At 50.8% G+C, this 25,146-nt stretch overlaps 1 protein-coding gene across 2 annotated transcripts; it reads right to left on the reverse strand.

Moving 5' to 3' along the window:
- Window positions 1-905: 905 nt before the first annotated feature.
- Window positions 906-17,011, reverse strand: ARF1 (ADP ribosylation factor 1). Of its 2 annotated transcripts, none has more exons than XM_065917305.1 (5): window positions 16,859-17,011; window positions 2,797-2,981; window positions 2,612-2,722; window positions 2,398-2,522; window positions 906-2,227 (listed from the first exon to the last, which is right to left on the reverse strand). In XM_065917305.1, exons 2-5 carry the CDS (start codon window positions 2,942-2,944, stop codon window positions 2,066-2,068), a joined length of 546 nt encoding a protein of 181 aa, XP_065773377.1. In that variant the 5' UTR covers window positions 2,945-2,981; window positions 16,859-17,011; the 3' UTR covers window positions 906-2,065. The 2 variants fall into 2 exon arrangements, with proteins under 2 accessions (XP_065773377.1, XP_065773378.1); XM_065917306.1 differs by lacking the exon at window positions 16,859-17,011 and adding an exon at window positions 16,737-16,854.
- Window positions 17,012-25,146: the final 8,135 nt, after the last annotated feature.

Here is a 25,146-nt window from a genome sequence, read left to right on the forward strand (position 1 = left end):
AGGCCACCAAAGATCTCCTAACCACCATCTCACACGTACCCCCCCTGCCTCCTGCCACCTGTAAAGGCACTGGCTCCCTCCACCCGGCGCCCATCTCCAAGGCTGAAGGCACATACAGAACCTTGCCATCCATAGAAAAAAAGAAAACATCCTACAAACCACACTGGAATAAAGACAAAACCTAGACTGGATTCATTACCGAGGTTCTTGCTTTGCTGCTGATTTTAAAAGAAATGAGAACTGAAAGCAACTCTCTTAAAGGCACTTGGCACTGGTTATCAACCTGTTAGAGATCACTATCTAGGGTAGGGCCTGTCTCCTAGGGGAAGGCCACCTGGACTTTGGCCTGCCAAAGGCCGCCCCAGTGAGGAAAACAAGAGTGCCAAGAAGGGCTCCAGGTCAGAGCGGCGACTCCTGCAAAAGTGGGAGGGGGTCTATGGCACAGACACACAAATCACCCAGCCAGGCATGTGTCCATTACTGTGGCAGCAATACTGGAGATTGTCCTGCCCCTCCAGAGGACAAGCTGTATGGCCTGGGGGTACCAGAGAGTGTGCATGTTAGGAAGGGGTGGTTTCTTCCATACCACCCTTGGCCCTGGCCCCTGGGGCATACCCTATATGGTGACCCTGCTGTCCCTCTCCTGACTGGGCACTGCAAAGCCTGCGACCAGGGGGCAGGACTGCCAGCAATGAGACCAATGACGTGGCCCCAAGGGTGCTGGGACCTACACCCGACCACGGCCAAGTGAAGGTGGGGGCGTGGGCAGGGAAGGGATGGGCAAAGCGAGAGAATGGGGCAAGGCAGAGCAATCCAGCCCTCACTAAGTGAGGAGAAAGTGGCTGTCCTTGCCCAACTCCCAGAGGGCAGGCTGTCAGGGGCACCGAAACACAGGAGAGCCATGAAATAGTTAAGAGATTTTATTCTAATAGCTGTAATTACAGTGCTTGTTTGTCGAAATGAAAACTGAAAACAAGTATACAAAACAGTTGATTACTAATTGTGTATTGAAAGCAGTAAGAGGTTCCACGACACCAAATAAACCAGTTCTGAGGTTTTCCCCAAGATAAAGTTTAACAGCTCCAGCTTCTTCAGTGTTTATCAAAATACAAAAGAAAAAAGTAGAGGTTATCATTTTCAATGGCAAATCTGACCCTTGCAGGCTGAGGGAGTGAAAGCACATGTAGACAGGGGCTCTGAGGGGCTGGGGCTCAAGGATGACCACCCGCACTCCTGCTGGTGAGACCCCAGAGAGCCCGGAGCAGGCAAGCAAGGGGACTGCAGGACTCCCGCTCCAGCCAGGGCGTTCCAACCAAAGTGCCCATGCTGACCCGAGAAAAGGCCGGGGTTCTTCCAAGGGGTCTGAGAACGGCGGCTGCAGCCTCCACCCCATCTCCTGGGCGGCCATGTACGCACAAATACAAGCACAAACGCTATGGGGTGTGGGATGACCCGAGACAGAGCAAATCACAGGGACCCTATTGTGACCATGCAGAATGGATATCATGGCTGGTTCTGCCCCGTTTCATGTTCCCAACGGGAAACAGACCACCGGTGGACTGGACTCAGGCCGTTACCGCAGAACCTACATTAGGCACATTTCTCCCTTCTGTGTGTTCAAGTGTTCTCCTTATTTTGTATTTGTAACTATTTTAAAAAATGCACTGAGTTTGGGTTAAAAACCAACCACCAAAATGGATCTCAACACAGATCTAAAGCCCAGAGGAGGAGTATTGGGCTCATCTGACACACAACTCCTGGATGACCCGTGTGCCTAAAATCCCTTCTCAGTACTAAACAGTGGGTTGATTTTCTTTTTACAATAAAAAAAGCTGAGTAATATTGCATAGGAGTACCAGAAACTGCCTCATTGGAAACAAAAACTATTTACATTAAATAAAAACCCAGTTGCAGGCTGCGTCTGCACATTTACAGCATGGTGAAGCACACTGTGACCGACCATGGAGACAGCTTCTGGCACTCACACCACAGGGGCACGTTTGCCACATGAGAGTAAAGCGAGGGTAGAAGGAGGGAGTGAGAGGGGAGGAGAGAGGATTACAGCTCATTTCTGGTTCCGGAGCTGATTGGACAGCCAGTCCAGTCCCTCGTAAAGCCCGTCCCCGCTGGTGGCACAGGTGGCCTGAATGTACCAGTTCCTGTGGCGCAGAGAGTGTAGGCCCAGCTTGTCCGTGATCTCGGCCGCATTCATGGCATTGGGGAGGTCCTGGGGGGGGTGGGTGGCAGCACAGCAGGCGTGGGTCAAGGGGCTGCGTGGAACCCTTTCCATTTGGCCTGTGACCACCCCCCGCCCCCGTTCAGACCTCCAGCCCTGGGAGGCTGGCTGCCTGACATGCACCCCCCCACCAGCACACTGGGTAGCTCAGTCACACGTACCTGTTTGTTAGCAAACACGAGCAGAACTGCGTCCCTGAGCTCGTCTTCTGCCAACATCCTCATGAGCTCCTCGCGGGCCTCATTCACACGCTCTCTGTCATTGCTGTCAACCACAAAGATGAGACCTGCAGAGGGAACAGTAAGCGTGAGCACAGGTGCTCAAGACACCCTGACCCCCACTCCTGAGGGGTGTAATGGGGTAGCTCACTCTTACCTTGTGTGTTTTGAAAGTAGTGGCGCCACAGAGGCCGGATCTTGTCCTGGCCGCCCACGTCCCACACAGTGAAGCTGATGTTCTTGTACTCCACGGTCTCCACGTTGAAGCCTGGAGGAGACCTGGGTGAGCCTATCGCCAGAGGCACCACCACCTCCCAGCCTCCCAAGGCCCAGCGTCCTCACCGATAGTGGGAATGGTGGTCACAATTTCACCCAGCTTCAGTTTGTACAGGATGGTGGTCTTTCCCGCAGCATCTAGGCCCACCATGAGAATGCGCATTTCTTTTTTGCCAAAAAGGCCCTTGAAGAGGTTTGCAAAGATATTCCCCATGCTGCAGACCGGTGGGAGCAACACTGGCCAGAGAAACCTACAGGAACAAGGAGTCCTGGGGTTTTTTTCTGTGCTGCCCAAGGTCAGGCAAGCAGGAACAGCTTGGAGACCACTCACCCACAGCCAGACTGATGCAGCTCCTCCTCTATCACAAGGCACCAACTGATGAAAGTCTGGTTCCTATCCAAAAGAAAACAGTCCTGCCCACCTACCTCTTGAACCTCTAAATCACTCTTACAAGGCAGCATATGGGAATCTTAGAACAAGGCTGACTGGAATTTGAAGCAGTTGCTACCATTATCTGAGGAACTTACACCCAAGGCCTTAGGGCAACTTACCTCTAAAGTCCTTCAACTCACCACTCTGAGGCGCAGTAAGTGTGGCTTTCAAATGAATGCTAGATTCTCCATAATCTAATAGAGTTCTTCAAGGGGCCAGAAACAACCACTTCAAGGCCCTACCATGTCTCCCAACTGCTCCACGTCTCAATGAAACAGAGTTCCATGGTAAGACAACTAATACCCGAGAACCTTAGGAGGGCCTGGCCGAGACCAAGAGCCAACCCTTCCTAACAAGCTGAGAGCTCAGCACACCCTTCAGGCAGACTGGGTGAGTGAGAACACTGGGGTCAAGGGGCGCACACCAGGGCATTCAGTCCAAGGCTGAGCCCACAGCATGGCCATGTTAGGGAACACTTTCCTGAGACCTGTGGTCAGCGCTGCTCCAGAGAGAAGGCCTGTGTGGTGCAGCCCCAAGTGTGCAGAAGAACGTGTGCTGTGTCTGGGCTCCCCGGCCTTTCCTCGCTCAGCAGAGCAGACTGGGAGCAGTCACGGAGCCGACTGGACCCAAGGTCAGAGCCCAGGCCCCAATACCCAGACCTGCAGGAAGGGATAAGTGATCACAGACGAGGGGATCTCCTATACTATAAGACCCACAGGGCACCAGAGGTGCCCAGATATGGCCTCTCCACACTCAGTACATTTATCCTTCAACTCTTTTGTTTCCAAACAAGGCTTTAGGAAAATACAGTCACTTTCTCAAATGCTTAGGAATCTGGACTTAGCACCTATGGTGAAGTCAATCTGTGGAGGGCTGAGCAGCCTTCAACTGGGCAGATTCTGTGTGAATGTTGACAGAAAACCAAATGAACCACAAAGAGCTTGCTCTAAGCTGATGGGAGATGCTCACACCTGATCCCTGGGAGGGTGCTGGTGGAAGCTACTGTCAAGGTTGGGAAGGAGCCTCGCCCTGCATACCTAACCCCCCAGAAGTAACTATGCGATCCCCAGTGTTTGAACCCTGGATGGACACTGCTTGGCTGAGAGGCCAGGCCCATGGAGAACGCAGAAATGGGCCTGCCACAGGCACTCCCCTCTCCATTCCGCCTCGGGGGTGTGCCCCAGATCCCCACCACCCCACGTCACCTCTGATGACAGGCCGGGTCTCCATCCTAAGTTCCTCTCTGCCTTAGTCATCAGTGAGCATCTGGGGACTACATACATGTTCTGCTCCTCATCCAACTCCCACCCTTTAGTTTCAGCATTCTGACATTTCCTGGCTGAATGACTGCCGTGAGGATAGTTGAATGGTGGTTCTCTATGGAGTCATTCCTCCAGCTTTGGTTAGCCTTCTACCCAAAGAACCACCGCTCTCTTCTCCGCCTACTGACACAGTGTGAGCCCAGGAATCCCTACTACTCAGTGGGCCAGGGCCACCGCCCCACTGTGACCCAGGTGCTCCAGTGGTCTTAGGGGCAGCCAGCGGGGCCCCTCCTAGCAGGCTTCGGGGCACTTTCAACATTTTACAATTCTGCTTGGTTTTGAATAGTATTACCTATTAATAAAATTAAATTTAAAAACATCTTTACTACGGTATTTCCTTTTTGGCAGACAACCACTTTTCCTAAATATAGAGGATGATAGATTATGGAAAACAGGAGAAGGAAATGGCAACCCACTCCAGTATTCTTGCCTGGAGAATCCCAGGGGCAGGAGCCTGGTGGGCTGCCGTCTATGGGGTCTCACAGAGTCAGTCGGACACGACTGATGTGACTTAGCAGCAGGAGTCAAACTTTATTTTGCAAATGTATATCTAGTTGTTCTACCACCATTTCTGTTTGTGGAGTGTGTAAATTTAAGGTGTACATCATGTTGCTTCAGTAAGTGTATATATTACAATATGTTTGCTCTTCTCATATTTATCACATCACTTACCAATAGTGCAATATTATTATGTTCAACAAACCTTACATTAAATCTCAAAAAAAAATTATGGAAAACAGAATGAACTGAACATATATCTATCTCAGCTTATTCCTGAAGTCACTACCAATAAAGTACAAGTGATGATTGACTAAAAGGACAGAGAGAAGGGGGTACAATTCTGGTGGGGTCTGACCCTGACCAAGCACTCGTCCTCAGCCCTGCAGGAGAGCCAGGGGACCTCTTTGGAGCAACTGAACCAGGGGTCCTGACTCTGCGCTCCAGTCAGAGGACGGCACAGTGCTCTGGAAACAGAGGAATATGGCACACTGCCCCCACAGACCTGCACATTAGACACGGAGGCCTCAAGGCCGGGACTTAACTCTCACACCTGGAGGCCCCCAAACATCCACGCCCCATCTCCCTGTAAGGAGCCCCCAGTGGAAATGACTGAAACAAAGAGTCTGGAGAGAAGCAAGACAGAAGAGAACTTAAAGACAAAACCCCCAACCCACACATAGCCCTGGCATCAATGTGGTGGGGATCTGGTACCCATCAAACAAGAACAGGACATTAGGACAGACATGGCAGAGCTCACAACCAAAGTGAAAAAAATCCACACACACAAGAACCTCAAACACAGGGAAACTAGGAGCAACGTAAAAGACCAACATCTACCTTGGGTATGGTGATGACTTTAGACACAACACCAAAGACATGAACCCATGAAAGTAAGAACAGCCATTCTGAAAACAGTTTGGAGGTTTCTTACAAAGCACTCTGAACATGGAACTCAGCACTCATGCTCCCAAAGGGGCTGCAAACGAGCAATCACACAGACACCTGTACACTGATGTTCACAAGTCTTATTCATGATTGCCACAATCTGGAAGCAACCACGATGTCTTTCAGTAGGTGAATGGATGAACTGTTGTTTGGTAAATCTAAATAGAATGTTATTCAACACTAAAAGAAAAGTGCTATTAAGACATGAAAAGACACAGATAAATGTATATTATTATCATCACAGTATAAATGTGCATTAAGTGAAAAGAAGCCAATCTAAGAATACTATACAGTATATGATTCCAACTACGTGACATTCTGGAAAAGACTACTGTGGAGAGAGTAGAAAGATCCATTCAGGGGTTTTGAGGGGTTAGGAGGAAGGGAGGATGAATAGGTAAGAGCATAGGGCATTTTCAGGACAGTGAAACTATTTTGTATGACACTATAATGGTTGATACACGTCATTATACATTTGTCCAAACCTAGAGAACGCACAATACCAAGAGTGAACCCTAGGATAAACTGTGGGCTCTGAATGATGATGTGTCAACGTAGGTTCATCAACTATAACAAACTCTAGTGGGGGACACAGTGAGGAAGGCTGTGTGTGTACAGGAAATCTCTGTGCCTTTCCCTCAATTATGTGGTGAACCTAAAACTGTTCCCTGCAAAGAAAGACACAAACACTGCTTTCCATCTGTAGTTCTGGGTCAACCGAAGCATGGACTCGGTGAAAGGGCAGGACAAGGAGGTCACAAGTGCAAAGTCTCACACACACCTGTCTCCAGGTTGCCAAAGGCAAGGCCAACACCTCCATCCCCGCCTAAGGTGACAGAGGGGACGCAGAGGAAGGCCTGAGCAGCAGCCGGCCCAGGAAGGAGGAGAGCTCCAGGAAAAGAGGAGCACGGTACCTGTGTGGTTTAAACACGGGGCTCGGCAATTCTAAGGAAATTGGGAAAAAATAATGACAAACATCCAGGGAAAAACCCAAAGATGAAAATGAAAAGAAGTCATTTGAAGATTTCCTGAGGGAAAACATAATAAGCCAGTCGCCACTTGACTCAGCAGTGAATAATATTTATTTAGTCATGACACTCTGACTGGCACTCCTGGGTACCGGGAAGCCAAGGACAGAACTTGCGGTCTCAAGGGCCAACCCTCAGGGTCCAAAGCTGACATACTGAGAAACAGTATTAGCACCCTATTCAGAACAGTAAGGCATAAAGGGGCTATCCCTGGGAAGCAGGCTGGAAGACTGCTGTTTACATTTGTTTTAGCATTAAGTTCATACACACGGACACAAAAACCTGGGCACTAAGGAGTGAAACAGTTTTCTGCACTTTCCCAACCCCTACATGGCACTGATGGCATGTCCCAGGTAAGCTGGGCCCAGCAGCACGCCCACACCCGCACGGCAGCCCGAAGATGCAGCCAGCCACAGCCACAGCCGGCCAGGGCCTCCTCTGCCCCCCATCCAGCCCAGCACGTCTGCCCACTCACGCTCCCTGGCCTGCCTTGGCCCTGGTCGGCTGAGCCCTAATGATCAATCTGGTCCCTTCCCTCCACAGTTTTTCAACTTACCCAACTCCCGCAGCCCCAGAGGGAAAGTGGACCATATATTTGGTGGCTGAACCTAGATGGGGATGAGCAGGAACTCTGGGCTTCCCTGGGCTCAATGGTAAAGAATCTGCCTGCAAGATGCGGGTTTGATCCCTGGGTCAGGAAGATGCCCTGGACGAGGGCATGGCAACCCACTCCAATATTCTTGCCTGGAGAATCCCACGGATGGAGGAGTCTGGGGGGCTACATTCCATAGAGTGGCAAAGAGTCAGACACGACTGAAGCGACGGAGCACACAGCACAGGAACTCCAGGAGACGCTACACACAGCACCTGGTTTCTCCCACCGTACAACCCATCTAGCTACATCTGCCTGCACCTGGTCCAGGGACCCTGTCAGCTCCTAATCTAACACGGGATGTGTCACAGTGGAAAGGTTCAACAGGGACCACAAGAGTTGTTCTGTGGCCTCTCCATACAGGTTCTAACCTTCAGGACATCCAGCCTAAGCCTATTTCACCCTTTCCTCCACCAGGATCCTTTGCACTCAGCCCAAAACCTGTTTTTCAGGTTCATGGTAATGATCGTATTTGTAAGCAGTGAAGACATTGACTTTCTCAGAAAAGCACTTCTCTGCACCTGCCTGAGTTTGCACCTTTGTGCTGGCTCATAAAGAGAGTAACAAAAGATCATCTCTTTCCTGAGACAGAAAGCACTGAGCAGATGCAGCCCCTTAAGAACATTTTTTCTCTTTTCCTGGTTAGGACCAGAAACAAGACTGGGTGGTGGTTCAACATTATAGCGAAGAACAGGACACAACGGGCTGGCTACAGTGCTGTCTGCGAAGATCTACTAGGATGCAGGCCAAGGCCAAACAAGATGCCACCCCAGGAAAGCCAGGAGAGGGAGGGAAAAAATGTAGCTGTAAGTTTACACCTGTTCCATGCCAGTAAATGAATCCATAGTAACTGGTTTATAGCTGTTAAAGAGAAATATATATCTCCATGACCTCTACCTGTGCCCACTGCATCTCCTAACAAGTCTCAGAGGATTCAGGATGAGCAAGGGAAACCCTCCCCTACAGAGTTGTGCAGCTTATTTCTGCAGAAGGAAAATCTGTCAATTTTCTGAAATGGCTAGGAGCTGGTTTATTTAACAGAATCTCTGTACCAATGGATATCAAGATGACCCAAACTATTGAGAATCACTGCTGCTAAGTCGCTTCAGTCGTATCCGATTCTGTGTGACCCCATAGAAAGCAGCCCACCAGGCTTCCCCATTCCTAAGAACACTGGAGTGGGTTGCCATTTCCTTCTCCAATGCATGAAAGTGAAAAGTGAAAGTGAAGTCGCTCAGTCGTGTCCGACTCTTCGTGACCCCATGGACCGTAGCCTACGGGATTTTCCAGGCAAGAGTACTGGAGTGGGTTGACATTTAAGAATAAATTACTAACCTGGAGCATGGCTTGGGAAATGAAAGTGTGACCCAGGAAGGCAAAAAAAAAAATTTTTTTTTAAAAACCATGTGTTTTCTATTCTGTGCTTCAGACCGGTACAGGCTGCTGTGGTCCCTCTGTAAATAAGAGATCATATGGGTCTCCCCTACTCAAATGAACAAGCTAGGTGACATCAGAGCTTTTTCTCATTTTACCTTTTTTTTTTTTTTGTAAGTTTATTAGGTTACATAAGCTACATATAGTAAAATGTACAGCTCAACAATTCATAATGTCAGTTTTAATATCTAATTTGAGAAAAATTAACAAAGTGAAGACCTTCCCGAGGAACTGACATACATTATAAAACACTTTAACTGTTCCATTTATTCCTTTAGCAGAGTGAATGTGCTTAGATTATCAGCCACTCAAAAGCCTAATTCATCTCTGACATGTAGGATTTAATACTGAAGGGGAAGGTCCTCTACTTTCATAAGCGATATGATCACATATTACTATCTGCTACAAACTGATGTTTGCACATCCCAGCACATCAACTAAATAGAGCCTTAAGGCACTGCTCTGCTAGGCCAGCATTCCACTTCTGTAGCGCTAACACTTTTCTGCAATTGAGCAGACCACCACATATTGTCACTATTTTATAAAAAGTAGTGTAAGAAAACTGAACATGCCAATACTAATGATAGATAGATATGCTTTACAGGCCTAACACAACTGTGACAAAGCTAAGGATCAACATGTTCAGAAGGAAGACTATTCAGACTGAGACACTCAAAGGATATAATTGACTGAACTGTATTATTCTCAGGTGTACAAAATAATGATCTGATATGTGTATTTATTATGAAATGATGACACAAAGTTTAACTTTTGTCACCTCATACAGTCACCCTTTTATCTTTGTGATGAGAACTTTTAAGATTTCCTCTCTTAACAACTTTCAAATATACAATACAGTATGGCGAATTACAGTCAGCATACTGTACCTTACATTCCAGGGTTTATCTTATAACCACAAGTTTGTATCTTTTGACCACCTTCACCCACCTTGACTCTGAACTTTCAATACAAAGAAAAAGAATAAATGAAAGAACATGCAAAAACATTCTAGAACAGTGTAATTCTCATCTGCATCTAAAGGTGAGTTCCCATGAGAGACTGATTTTTGTTTTTCATGATTGAACTTTCAGGATGTTTTGCAGGAATCAATCAGTTAGACACTAGACCTGGTCTTTATGCAGCAGTTACCCCCAATTCCCGCCCCTAAAGAAGGATGAGTGCCAGAAACCCAAAGGCTAGTACAAAGACACTGGAGAGCTGGTCTCCAGTTGCCCTGCAAGCTGCCTTCCAAAGCTGAAGGAGGGGATTTCCAGTCAGGTCTGATTCTTAGACCAGTGAAATTCAATTTACATCCCTCTATGCCTGCTTAAGATTCAAGGTGAAATTCTTAAAATGACAACAAGAAACAAGTTTCCTTCATGAATATAGCTCTTGGTCTACACTAACTTGAACACTCAACAGTCACTGTCCAGTATCTAATGGAACAAGCACACTAAACCACAAGGCAAATATTGAAACAGCGTAACTGCAATTAACCCTACTTTTCAGTAACTGCAAAAGTCAAAGCATTAACTGATGAACATATTTAGGTTTTGCAGTTCCTTCTCATTCATAGTCTTTAAGTTTTATTTTACCACTTTTTAAAAAAAAAACATAACTATCCTCAAAATCCATACCCAAAGACACTTATATCGATCTGAAATCTACAGATGAGACCAAATAACTAGATGATCTAGCCCAAATGAAAACAACATCCACATAGGACCTCTGAACAGAAACGTCACATGGCCTTCAACTGGGGTGAAACAAGGAGTGGATGATACCTACAAGTAGAGGCTTCGCTCAGATACCCCATCAGGAGCTCTCTCACGGCTCTGTGCATTTGTCCTGGCCGCAGACGGAGGCCTTCCAGGGTAAACCTACATTCCTAGTGCCCGGCAGCTATGCAGGACCATCTGAGTACGCTGTCCACGGGATGGGACGGCTTGCAGGTCCTGCAGACCGGTGGTGGGCACCTGGGCCCTCCACTATGGAGCAGCCGGCACCACGGACCCTAACAAGTACTCCTATTCTAGGAGTCAGGGCACATACACCCTGACTCCAAACACACTTACATCTGAAGAAGTGGTTACTGTGAGGGAAAAAAAATCACAAGACCCAAAACACAAATTTGCATCAACCTCACAACATTAAAATGTGCAACAGGGTCTTCCTTTGGTGGTCCAGTCATTAAGAATCGGTCTTCCAATGCAGGAGACATGAGTTCAAACTCTAGTCAGGGAATTAAGGTATCACATGCTCAGGGCAACTAAGCCTGCACACGACAACAAGAGCCCATGAGCCCACACAGCTAAATAAATATTTTTTAAAAAAAAGATGTATGACAAATTAACAGAAATAGAGGAAACAAAGCAACTTATGACTAAAATGCAAAGCAGGAAATGAAAACTACAGGCAACTCTAAACCACCTGTGCTGTGCTAAGTCACTTCAGTTGTGTCTGACTCTCCGCAACCCCATGGACTGTGGCCTGCCAGGCTCCTCCATCTATGGATTCTCCAGGCAAGGATACTGGAGTGGGCTGCCATGCCCTCCTCTAGGGGAACTTCCCCTAAACCACCTAGACACCCTGAGAAGTGCCCTACCACTAACTCCTTACCAATTCTGCACATCAGCAATCCTTTGTTCAGACCTTAGCTGTGCTCCCAGTCGCCTCTTCATACTGATTCTCCATGTGATGCCCACCGAGCCCTTCACTCAACCTCTGAAGGCAAGTTCAGATGCTGCCTTTCACAAGAAAAAGTCCTTTCCTTTTTATGTTTTTCAGTGCACCCTCAACACACGGTGGGGTGAACAGTCACCACACTCACGTTAAGGAGCAGCTGTGTGAGGAGCACAGCTTTGGGCACACAAAAGCTCAATGCTCACTGAAACCAACTGACAGATGGTGAAACCCAAGTGGACAGTGACATGCTTACCCTCCCAACCTCACCTCAACGGTAAACTAGTTTTTAGAGGCCTTTGGGCCCCTCATGTTAAATGTCAGAAGACTGATCCATAGTTACACTGGGGCCCAAAGCTTTAGTATGTGCACGTGAGGGCACGCACGCATGCACACACACGCATGCACACACATCTCCAGCTGCTGAAGTCTCAGTCCCCATGATCCTCACAGAAAAAGCAGGCACATCTGTCAAATAGCACAATCCTGTGTTTTAGTTTTAGAAGTGAGAATGAGAAAGAGATGGCAATTCAGGATTCTGTTGTGAAATAAATCACATTAATTTGCTTTCGTCACTCTACTCTAATTATGTAATCACCCAAATGTGCTGAAGCCTCTGTGGTTTCTGTTCTGGTGTCTTCTCAAAAAGGCCACCTGCATCTATAGTGCAGACACAGGACCCTCTCCAGGCATGAAGGTAGGGCTCTGGGGAAGCCAGTGTTGCCAAGACTCTCTCCACACCCTTGAAGAAAAAGGGAAGTGCAACCAACTATTAGCTTGTCAAAGTGCCCAGTTCTTCCTCAAAGTTCTCAGAGTGGCAGGTGTCCCCACCCCCAGGCTTTTTCAGAGCAAGAAAACTTTGTGAATGACTAAAATGATTAACTGAGTTGCAAAGAGTTGGACACGACTGAGCAACTGAACTGAAAATGATTAAATCAATCTCCAAAACTTGATTTTTGCCTGCAGAGAACTTTCATTTTTGAAAGCAAAATGTGAAAAACATCGAAGCCCTACCTCTTTTTCTGAGCGATGGGCTTCCCAGAGGACAGAAAACAGGGAAGAGCAGCAATGGTCGAGACTGTTAGATCCTGTACCTCTGACGCCCCCTGCCAGACCCGCCCCCCTGAGACCCTTCTTAGAAGCACCCAGAGATGCTGCACCAGCCGGGAACACTCAGGACACCCTTGCTGGTCTTGCCTGGGAGGCCGATGTGATTGGGTGAACTTCTCCCTGGCCTCAACAGCCACAGCAACCCTCTCAGTTGGCCTCTTCCTATCCTGCTCACATTTTAAACTGGGGCAGCCCTGGACTCAAGAAAATTTCATTCATATACCTGCTCCTGCCATCCTCTGCTTAAAACCTCCCAGCAGTCCGTGGCACCCCTCTCAAGTGACCAGAAGTCCCACCAGTGCAAGACTCAGTGTCTTGTGCTTTCACTCACTAGCACTGCCCTGTCCAGCCATTCACTCCCAGAGGAATGCAACCTCCTATATGGAACCCCAGCTGAACCTTCCTTTCATCTCCAGATTTATCTCCTATTTCCCCCTCAATGCATGGATCTCCCATCAAAATCTAATCCTCAAATATAAAAGGACCCTCTCTTTCCCACTTTAATCCTGTGCAACTTCCTCCCAGTTCCTCAGACCCAAACTTCAGGGATACCCACAATCCCACTCTGTCCCTCTCCTCCCCAATCTGTTTACTGGCAAGTCCCACCATCTCTTTTTTCAAAGGGTGCTTCCCCATCACTGTCTGCCTGTGCCTGGTCCTGGTCACCGTACCTCCCGCCCTCTGGCATTTCCAAAGCCTATAGCTGTCACTCCACAAGATGTTTCAGATGCCAGCAAGAGGGGACTATTAGGAAAGATCAGACCAAATTCAGGTTCCTTAAAAAGATCAGAGCCAACACTCCCATGCATTTCACAGCATCACCTCTACCATTCAGAAGGAAGCTAGGAGACAATATAACCAACATACTCACTGGACTGCAAAAAACCCATGCTGCCCCAACTAAAATGTAACTAGAAAACGAAAGACAGTGTCATATGATAAAATGTGACCTTCTGAAACTGTGCATGGATCACAACTGGGACTCTTGTTAATTTATGCTGCACACTAACAGTCACCTCTGTCACCTCAGGTGTGTAAAAATGTTTGCCTCCTGAAAAGAAGCACTCCCAAGTGCTATGTGTGTAAAAATCTGCCTGCCTTGGATGCTTTCTGTCTCTTTTAGTCAGTGAGAAGTCCTATTCTTCCCTTCCTATTTGCCGATGAAAGGATGCCCAGTTCAGTCTCCAACATACGCAAAAATCAGGAAACATGAGTTTGTTAGGAATATTGAGGTTAGTTCCTGCAACAGATAGCTTCACTATTTCTACCCACTCATATAAGGAAGCTTAAGTGAAAGAACTGGGTGAGGGCCTAACAGATTCTCCTACAAATAAGGAGCATTTGATGTGTTTGTGTTAAACTCTGCCACATTTTTTCTAGCTAATCAGGCCATCTGATCCATCTAAGAATGCTGAAGTACCTTCCAGAATAGTGTTACAGCTATACAGCTGTAACAGATGCTATATGTTAAAGAATTTTTAACAATCACAAAAGGATAAGGATGAAGTACTCCCCTCACCTTGGCTCACATTCTGAAATTAACCAACCACCCTTTCTCATACTCACACATTCCCAAGCCCTCCTTTACTTGCCAGTAGGAAGCATTACACCCAACCCACTGTTAGGTCAAAAACATTTCCAAAAGACCACTTCGGATGGTGCTAGGAGGACATTTCTAATACCATCCACATCAATGAGGAGCAGACGGATCACAAAAGAGATTAAGTTCTTACCTAATTTTAAGATCCCAACTGAAAGGAATTTTTCATGTTTCTTTTCCAACCTCTGACAGATGTGCATTTTACTTCCTTCATTCTCCTAATCCTACAAAGGTTGGAAGGTCAAAGGGGAGACTATGGAATGCTGTGCACAGAGACAGTCATAAGTGGTATAGGAAGCACAGGCTAGATGGGTTTGAACACCAGCTTGGTAAGGGATCACAATGCTCGGGAGGGCTACAGAAATGCTCGGTGAGCCTGACCTGTGATCAAGAGCAGACTTAAATTCATGTATCAAGGGAACATCCAATTTGAAGAACTTAAAGAAAATTGATTCAACTCTCTCAAACCAAGTTAATATACTATTTATGAACTTGCACAAGGGTTTTCCCCACTTTGTTAGGTTTATTCCTAAGGTCATTTGACCATGGAGAGCAACTCGAGGGTCCATACTAAATTTTACTAAAGTCAACAGAAAACTCAAGGTGTACCTTGTTGTAGTTTCAAGCCTGTCGTGATCTTTGGAAAAGGTGGCTTAGCAGGTCTGAACGTCCGTCCCCTTCACATTGCGCAAGAGGCAAAGCAAATAGCTAAACCGCACAATTTAAAAAACCAGAACTGTGAGAAGCACAGAACCAGTTTTTGCTTTCTAACTTTCTTACAATGATGAGCAGACAGCATGTGAGTCAGCTATCATCCAAACCAACTATTTTAAATCTTTCTGAAGTAGCAATTTTGAATACTTGTATCTGAAGTTAGCCATCACAGGAAACAGATTTCTAATGACCAAGTGACAAGGATTTGTTTTCAACAGGACATTCCCAGTGAAGAGACACATTACATTCTACCCATTAACTAGAGAAAACCTTTATGGGAGGAACATAGCACACTGTAACAGAGTGGCCATATTTGTGATAAACACATACACTCAATTACTCATAATTTTGGACTCAGCAACACCATGCATCCAAAGTTCTTCCAGTTTTGGCTACTCATGATGGTTTCTGAAAACTCCCAAGGACATAGCACACGCCATGGCATCTCACACTCCTTCAGACACTCTGCCAAAAACGCAGGAGCAACCATGCAAACAGCCAGCAGGGGAAAAAAAAAAAAACGCTGACCACTAGTTCTGAAACAAGAACAAGAGCTGACCACTCCAACACCAACTACATCAGTTACGACTACAACTACACAGTTCTCAACAGTGACTTCCGGGGCCACCCAAAGCGTTTGAATTGCCCGTCTCCTGCCAGTGATTTCTTGTGCAATTTCGCTAGATTTCGCTAGAAACAGCAACTTGGTGTTCTGTTGAGCGCTGAAAAGTGCTCAACTGGTTAGCTAATATTTAAGTACTCTGAAATTAATTGCCAAGCCTTATTAACAAAGCTACTGTTTTACCGTCCGTAACTGTTTAGACTGGAAAGCGTTAGGACGCTCTGCTAGGGAGGCTGCCTCAACTCTGCCAGGTCGCGTTCTATAGGTAGGTTAAAGATTCACCAGCTCGGAAGTGCATTCTAATCCATGTCAAAAGCACCCAGGAAGCAATCCCGGGGTTGCAGCAATCTTGGATAAAGGGGCCCTACAAAGCCATAGACGCGTCCATCGAGGGCTTCCTTGGCCATAGGCGCTCCTACTCAGACCCAAGCGCAACAGCACGCGCCTAGGAACCCGGGGCTCCGCCCGGCCTCGCCGGCTCTGTCCTCAGAATAAACAGGAACTGGGCTCAAACCCTGGCCATCGTGTGACCTTGGCCGTGTCCCGGGCTGCGGGCCTCAGTTTCCTGGTCCTTGCGACCCCGAGACTGGAGGCCTTGGAGGCGGAGCAAAAGCGGGGCTTCCTGGAGAGTCCGCGTTGCGGGCCGGACTTCCGGGAGCCCGCCCCGGCCACTCTGGGGGGCTTGGTAAGAGGGTGGCCAGATAGACCCCCTCCCCGGCCCCGACTCAGCCCCCGCCCCAGCTCGGCCCCGACTCGACCCCCATCCCAGCCTAGACCCCTGGCCCCGCATTCCGCACCCACCCTGCCCCGCCCCGCCCCGGTCCCCAGCCCAGCCCGAACCCCCAACCTGGCCTAGACTCGCCTCAACCCCCGGCCTCTATTCGACCCTGGGCCCGCCGGGCCTTGGCTCTCCGCCTCGACTCCTCGCCTCGGCCCCCGGCCCGGCCTCACGTCGGCTCTCACCTCGCCCCTCGCCAGGCCTGGCCTCACCTCGGCCCCTGTCTCGGCCCTCACCGCCCCGGCTCAGCCTCGCGCCGGGCCTCAACTCGGCCCCCGCCCCCGCCTCGGCCCCAGCCCAGCCTCACCCTCGGAGGCCGCGGCGCAGATGCTGCTCGGAGGCAGGCGTTGGTTTCGCTCCCACAAGATGGCGGCTCTGACGGCGGCCACGTCAGTGCCTGCTGCCGCGGGGGACGCTGGGGAACGGGGCAGTCCCCCCCGCGGTCCCACCCACTCTCCCTTTGCGGTGCGCACGCGCAGACTCTGTGCGGGAGGTAGGGACAGGACCTTGGGTAGGCGCGGGGCTCAGGGAGGACGCCTCGTTCACCGCTGCGCTTGCGCGCGCCCCCCGCGTCCCCAGCGCGCCCAGCGCAGGCAGAGTCCGGCTGCGCCTGCGCGCGACAGTCGGTAATCTGCCCGGGGGTGAGTTCTCAAGCCCATTTGGCAGATGCAGAGACTGAGTCTCAGGCGGGCTCTGTGGTCCCGGGGCGGCCGTTCTGGATGCCAGCTCCCCTCTCCAGCCTCAGCCCCGGTGACCGCAGGGACCCACGCTGTCCTCTGCGCGGTCGTGGAGCGACCTGGAGAAGCAAGAGTCAAGATCAAATGGAGAAGACCTCTAGTAGCACGGGTGGAGCAAGTAGCCAAAGCTGGGCAGGGAACAGTGCTGCCCTGGGGTGCCACCTAAGCGGGATCCAGGTGACACAGGAGAGCCCCACCTCTGGGAAGCCTCCCTAAGCTGATCAGAAGGGAGAGGGGGCCTGTTGTCGTTCCTCTCCATGTTCTCCAGGCTCGGGCCTTACTGTGGCCCCCTACTTGGGAACTCAGAGTGGCCTGCCGACCCGAGCCCCCCCCCGCCCTCCCCCCGTACCATCGCTCCGCTCCTGTGCTACTTGAACACTCTCCTGTACTATCCTCCAGCTGCTGGGATGGGTCCCCCAATCAAGAGGCATAGGTGGGATTGCTGGGCAGCCTTCACTTGGTATCTTGCATGTTGTGGAGAGCACAAAGCAGGTCATTACCTGGGCCTTGGTCCAGGGGCCTGCCTGGCAGACAAGACATGTGTTGTGGAGCATGCCGGCAGCCTCCTGTCACCTCTCTCCTGTCCCACCCCCCCCCCCCCCCCCACCTACCCACTCCTCTTGGGGCCTCCGTTTTCTGCTGGGGTGGCTGGGACCTCACCAGCCCTCCCTGGGGCTGCCCACCACCCCCAGGCAGCCCTCCTGCACCAAACACTGATGACCTCCTCTTCCGAGAGGCTGAGGGCCCTCAATCTTGTGAGCCAGATTCTTGTTTTGAGCCCCAGCCTCCCCCAGACCTCATCATTTATGGAAGATCTAGTGTGTGCTCTGCACCTCAACTTCTGCCACCCGCCCCCCATTGCTATAAACACATCACAATGCTCACTCAACGTTCCCTCAGGGTTTTGTATCTCCAGAGAGGGGCACAGAACCTTCTGGTGGTACCGGCTCTCTTCCCTAGAGAACTGACCCACAGCTGAATGCCTGTAAATGATTGTGTCCTCAGGAATGTCCTTAAATAGACAGGAAGGAGCATGTCAAAGATACATACACAGTTTTAAAAAATAAGGTGGATTCCTCTGTAAACCCCAGGTTACTGAATTTACCTGCTTCCTGATTCTTTTCTCCTGGTCTGGCCCCCTCCTTGGGAAAAGAGGGTGTCTTCAGACCAGACAGGTATGGGGGCCCAGGGTGGGCACATCAGGGGAAGGATCCCTGCCCCAAGCAGGAGACGTTAGAGAGTCAGGAGGTACTAGGCAATTGCCTTGGGAAAATGAGGCCTTAATGCCCACCAGGATCTCCCTGTCCCCTTTCCAGGGATGGAAAAGCTGTGTACCTGCCCAGCTTTGGCCAGGAGAGGGCAGAATGAGCCGACTAGAGTGCCTGCCAGCATCCATGGCCACATCCACTGTCAGGTTCAAAGCCCTCAGCCCAGATCCTCACCTTCAGCTTTACCTAGAGTGGAAGTCTGGGGCTAAGTTCCTCCCCTCTGGGGGTGGGGGGTGGGGGGTGCGCCTGAGTCCAGAGACAAGATCAGACACAGGGATGCTAAACCCTAGGAAGGGTGGTTAGAGGAACAGAAGTACCAGAAAGAGCAAAGGGGCCAAGGCAGGAGGGAGAGGGAATATGAGTACACCCTCTAAGACCCCCAGCCTGGTAAGTACTTCATGCAGCTTCTATGTGTGGCATCTGTGAGGTGGGCAACATTTGTGCCAGCCTACTGGCAGTCAGAGAGGTTGCAAGCCCACCCAAGCTCACACAGTTTGAATTGAGCCCCTGGATCTCGGATCCTAGCATGTTTGTTGCCAGCATCTCTTCCTCTGTCCCTTCCCTGCCTCTGAAGACATTGGAGCTTCAGTGCTTCTGTAGGCTGCAACATTATCTTGGATTCCTCCAGTGATGGGGAGCTCAGTACTTATTAAGGCACTCAACACCCAGGACCTAGTTGCAGAACTGTATCCTCTTAAACTTCTCGAGATGGTGAGCAGATTGGAGTGTCTCTGCCTGCTTGCCCTCCCCTGGTGAGCTGGCCTCTAAAGAACCCCTGAGCCCAGAGGGGACCCTGAGACAGGTTTCTGTCCCAGATACGGGTGGGATGTGAAGAGGACCCAACCCTTCCCTCTGCTCAGCTCAGAGCCCTTCTTCTCTAGGACCCGCCCTCAAAGCCCTCTCTCCTGCGTGTTCCTCCTGGTGCAGGCTTCAGGGATTATTACAGCTGTTCTGGTGGTGTGGGTCCTGGGACGGCACCTGCATGCCCTCCATGCCCATGCCCATCCCCAGGCCATTCTGCCCCTTGTCCTGGGCCTGGGTTGGAGTCTGGGGACAGCTAGGTATGTCGGAAGCCTGTGTTTGGCGTGGGGGTGTGCCCACCGAGAGCCGCATGGCAGTCAAGAGTCAGTGGGAGGACCATGGCCCAGTTCCATGCCTGTGAGTGGACTGACTCTGGGGCCTCTCTCACCTTGAGACTCTTTGAGCATACCCACTCCTGCCTCAGTGTCCCCGTATCATGCAGGCTCCTCCCTTCCCTGCATCCTCTCTCTGGCCCAGCTCACAGGAACAGCCCAGGACCATTCCCTACCCAGGGCTTTTCACCCCTTTCCTGGGCACTATCTGGGAATGTGCAATTCTTGAACACTCATGTCAGCTCTCCTGTGCATGCCAGTGCTCTCTAGAAGGCCAGCTTCACTAGGAAAGATGTTTCTTACCTGGTTCTTGGTCTCACTTCATGCCTGGGCAGACAATAGGTAAGGCGAGTCCAGGGAGTGCTTCTCAGTGAGCTTTGCACTGGGATGCCAAAAAGCACGCCTTTGTTTTTAGGACCCTCTGACTGGTATTTGCCATCCCCTCCCATTTTGAATATAGGTGACATTGCCAAATAGTGGTATGCACTGGACCTATGATGTTGTTAGCAACAGAAACCTCAAGACAATTATATGTCTTGTCATGGCTGTTGCAGGAACCATGAAATCTTGTTTCTGTTCCCTGCTCAACTGAAATTACAGAGGTTGTCAGCCTGCAGCTAGCTTTTTCATCTCTGGTGCTGGGAACTGAGGCTGACAGAAATGACAGTGCTGCATTCCGTGCCCCCTTCTGCACAATGCTTCATTTCCACGTCTTCCAGCATTATGGAGCTGAACGCAGTCAGAAGGACACACTGGATGTATGCAGTCTGGAAAGTGGTAACTGCACTCAGTACATTTTGGAAACCATCATTCTCATCGAGGTAACAGAAACCTGTTGCCCCTGAAGTCACATGCCATGAAAATCTTAAAACTTTTGATAACTGGATCTATTTCTGATGGTGCATCATTTATGTCAGGTAGTAATAAAACCGTATTCTGAGAAGGAGCTCATGGACTTCCCTAGTCTGCTAGGGGGTCCCTAGTGCCCACATAACCTCCCTGCTCTAACTTCTAGATGAGGTCAGTAGGGGAGGGAGAGAGGCCCCACTTGGGGATGGCATGTGGCAAGCTGCCAGGCAGGGGACCAGCAGAGATATTTGACATGGAATTTGAGGGACAGGAAGACCCCAGTGACTCAGGCACTTTCCGTGGTGGTCCCTGCAGTATGGCTGGAGGCCAGGAAGTCAGCAGGAGGAGATCATCAGGATCAGGCTGACCAGGGTGTGGAGCCATGGCACTCAGCAAGTTGATGGGTAGGGGAGGGTGGGAGGAGGGGTAGGCCCTCATGGGTCTGGGCACAGATTGTATCACAGATTGTGAGCGGGCCTGCAGTCTTCGTCGCCACCGGGACCAAGCTGTTCTCTTGGGGCTCACCCCCAGGTTTGAGAGGGCTGGTGTCTGTTCCTCTCTCTGGGGGGGCCCTTCTCCCCCTTTCAACCCCCAGAGGACAGCAGGAAGGAGGGACCCAACCTGTCTTGGGAGGCATCTGATGAATTCAGGGTTTCAGAAACCCTGGGAAAGGGAAAAGTTTGTTGGTCCCTGCCCTATCTGTGGACTGGTGACAAGTTCCACAAGCCCTAGTGGCTTAAAATGACAGTCCTTATATAGGCAATCTCCTTGGGGTTTAGGACCTAGGAGCATCTTGGTGACATGCACTGGCACCAGGATTGCATGTGGTGCAGCCAAATAGCGGTAGTACCTGGGTTTACCCCATGGGATTTTCAGGGGGTAGAATGGTATCCCCCCAAAGTCATATCTGTCCAGAATCTCAGAATGGGGTCTTGTCTAGAAATGGTGTCTTTGCAGTTGTAATTAATTGAGAATCTTGAGGTGAGATGACTCTGGATTAGGGCCCTAGATTCAATGACAAGTGTTGTTAAAGGTGATTTGAGACACAGATGCCAGAAGGTGGCCGCCTGACCACAGAGGCAGAGGTTGGGGTGATGCAGCCATAAGCCTGCGGACGCCTGGGGCACCAAGAACCAGGAGAAGCAGGAAGGGTCTGCCCCTAGGGCCTCTAGAGGGAGCACACTCTCCCCACATGTTCATTTCGAACTTCCAGCCTCCAATCCCAGGAGAGAACAAATTTCTGTTGTTTTAGCCACTACATTTGTGGAAATTTGTCACGGCCTTCCCAGGGGCTCATGTGGACTGGTTTCTGGGGCTGAAAGTATGGGGTCCCCTAGACACCCCTCTTTCCTTTCACCTGCCTGTCCAGGTGGTATCTGCACACATTGGCCCGAGGGTAGCCAGCTTCTTGCAAGTGGCCACATGACCTGTGCATCTGGGTGTGTGTCCCCCACTGGGCAGGCATCCCCTGCCGTGACTGCCACACCTCGCAGTGGTTCTGGCTCTTGGGGTTAGAGCAGTCCTTTCCTGGGTTCCCCTTGCCCTGCAGCCCCTGGCAGGACCAGGGGAAGGACACCCTCTCACCCTGTTTCCTTCATGCATCACTCCCAAAGCCCCGGGTCTGGAGGGAGCCAGCCATGGAGAATGTCAGCCTTGTAGCTGCAGTTATTGCAGAACTGTTCTGAAGAAAGATGGGCAGCTGTGGGGCAGGACTCATGTGCCTGCCTGCCACCGTCTCTCCCCAACAGCTCCAGGCCCAGGCCCAAGTGTGAACCATCCTCAGACTCACAGAATCTGTCAAGGACTCACAAGTGTCTCGCTTGCCGTTCCACTGAGCAAGGCTAGGGAGCACCAAGCAGATTGGTGTCCGAGTTATGGTGGTCAGGCATTCTGGTTCCTGGAGCCTAGCAAGTGGCCCAACTCAGAAGCCCCAAGTGGTCCTTGTCCACCTGAGTGACTCTGAAAACCTTCCATGCCTATGACTTTCTGCTGTCTGGCTCCCTCTCCTTTTATTTTTTAAAGTTTGTATTTATTTTTGTTGATTTCTGGCTCTGCCTGGTCTTCACTGCTGCGCAGGCTGCTGTCCAGCTGTGCTATGCGGGCTTCTTGTTGCAGTGGCTTCTCTAGTTGTAGACCAAGGACTCGGAGCGCAGGCTCAGTAGTTGTGGCCCAGGGGCTGAGCTCCTCTGCGGTATGTGGGATCTTCCCAGACCAGGACTGAACCAGTGTTCCTGGCATTGCAGCTTGCATTCTTAACCCCTGGACCACCAGGGAGGCCCTCCCTCTCATTTTAGTTTGCTGGTATCAGGCAGCTCAGCTGTGCCCAGGGTTCTGACCCAAAGCCTTTGCAGTGACTGCCCCCTTCCAGGTGAGTTTGCTTTCTCCTTCCTTCCTCCTTCTGAGGGTCTATGCTCCTTTGAACTCCCCTCTCCATTGAAAATAGCCCTCCCTTCACTCTACTCTCCCCTATTGCACATGAACACATTTAATCCATTTATTTGTTTCATGCGGGAGACCTGAATTCGATCCCTGAGTTGGGAAGATCCCCTGGAGAAGGGAAAGGCTATCCACTCCAGTATTCTGGCCTGGAGAATTCCATGGACTATATAGTCCATGGGGTCGCAAAGAGTCGGACATGACTGAGCGAATTTCAGTTTCACTTTCACGTTTGTTTCATGGTTTTTTTCTCTGTCCTCTGCCACCCAGCAGGGCCTTTACAGTGGACATGATATAGATGCTCAGAGACAGGAAGAAGAGAGGGGAAGCCAGTGGGGACAGTAGCTCAGAGAGGAGCTGCCTGATCTTGGGCCACACAGAGAGGGTGAGAGGTCACAGGCCCTGCGGGTGCCATGCCTGACCATGGGCAAGCAGTACTTTTTCTTGCCACCTGAGGTGTGCCAGCATCCTTTGGAGCAAGATTAGGACCGAGATGGTCAGGCGGGGGCGCTCCTGCCTAGGCTACCACTACCCTGGCTAGGACCCTTCAGTGGTTTAATTAAAACCCATCTCTCTGCCTGAACCCGCTCTGCCATCACATTCTCCACTTAATTGGGGCCCATCAGAGTGGCCGAGGTTAATTAAAAAGCCCAGCCCAAGGAGGGGGGGGGCGGGCAGCATGTCCCAGCGTCTGCTGCCGGGATCTGCTGCTTGCGCCCTGACTCACACTCCAGAGGGCTGGCCTCCACACCTGTTCCTAGGCTTGGGGTCCAGCTCCATGCTTTCCACTCTGGTCTCTCCAAGACTGTGAACATCTCACAGGGATCCTGAGGCTCTGAAGTGGCTTTCTGTCTCCACCAAGTGAGGGCAGGCTGGCTCTGGGGACACCAGTCTGTTTCTGCCGGGGGTGCTGGGTGCTGCTTCTGGCTCCCAGGTCAAGGTGGGCCAGCCCTGCTCTTTTTAGCACCCCACCCCTACCTACAAGCCCAACTGGGCACCTGCCCTGGGAAGCCCCCTTTTCAAGAGGGAGCTCAAGCCTCTTCCTACACAGACTGCTACCTCCTACCACCCCATGTCAGGGCTATCTGCAAGGGGAGAGGCTAAGGTCACCCTAGAGGGCACCTGGCTCCCCAGGTGTGTTTAAGGGGTGGGTGCCCTGTGAGGGAGGCCAGTGGGGAGGCAGAAGCCTTCCAGGTGATCAGCCAGGGACATCAGGGTCTGGGATCTGATCCTTCAAAGATCTGGTCATAAAGAGGGAGACGGACAGGCCGAGGAAGGCAAGTCCCTGACAGAAGCAACCACTGTTCTGTCATAGATGGGAAAAGAAATGGCCAGAGTGCCTCGCTGCTGCCCAAAGGGGTGGATGTCTGCCTGCTTGCCTGCCCAGAGCTGGACATCAAAGCAACAGGCAGTCCAGGTCCAGAGGTCCAGCAGAGCCAGGCTGAGGGATGGAAGAACCTGAGCAGGCAGGCCAGGTAGTGTGAGGAGGCCCAGCATTATTTCTGGTTCTGGAGAGAAACTATTCCTCATTAACTGGACAAGGACACTTGACACTGGACCCAGAGTCGGAGACTGCTGGCCATGCCGGGAGCTTGTCTGGGTTGGGTATTGGCTGGCAGGTGCTGCTGCCCACCAGCATGTCAGGCCAGGCTGGGTTTGAGCTGCAGGGGGAGCCCTGGAGAGACCTCTGGTCCTATTCCAGGGCCCAGGTGTGTCCTCACACCCTCAACCCAGTGGCCTGCTTGGGGACCCCAGGCCCTATGGGAGGGGAAACAGGGAGTGGTCACACCTGCTCCTGAAGCTGCTGACTGAGGAAGCATGTCAAGAGTGGATGGTGGCCTGTCCCACTTCTCATGTCAGCCTTGGGCTGGAATGCAGGAGCTGGACCCTGTGGGCCTGGGCTGGCTGAGCTCACAGTTGAGGATCAGCCCAGGGCAAGGGGCTAAACCTGGGGTCAGGAAATAATCTCCCCTTTTTTTGGTTCATCATAGGGCAAGCCATGTGACACGGAGAGGCAGAGTGAGTCTGAATGACCTGTGAGTGTGTCCAAGCCTGAGGCATCACACCTGTGCTGTGTGCAACTCCACCTGTAGTGTGCTCCCTTGCATTGTCCCCACCTGCGGCACCCACAACAGCAGTGTCCCCACTTGTATCCTCCCCGCCTGCATTGTC

Source organism: Muntiacus reevesi, chromosome 1 (assembly GCF_963930625.1).
Source record: "Muntiacus reevesi chromosome 1, mMunRee1.1, whole genome shotgun sequence".
NCBI lineage: Eukaryota > Metazoa > Chordata > Mammalia > Artiodactyla > Cervidae > Muntiacus > Muntiacus reevesi.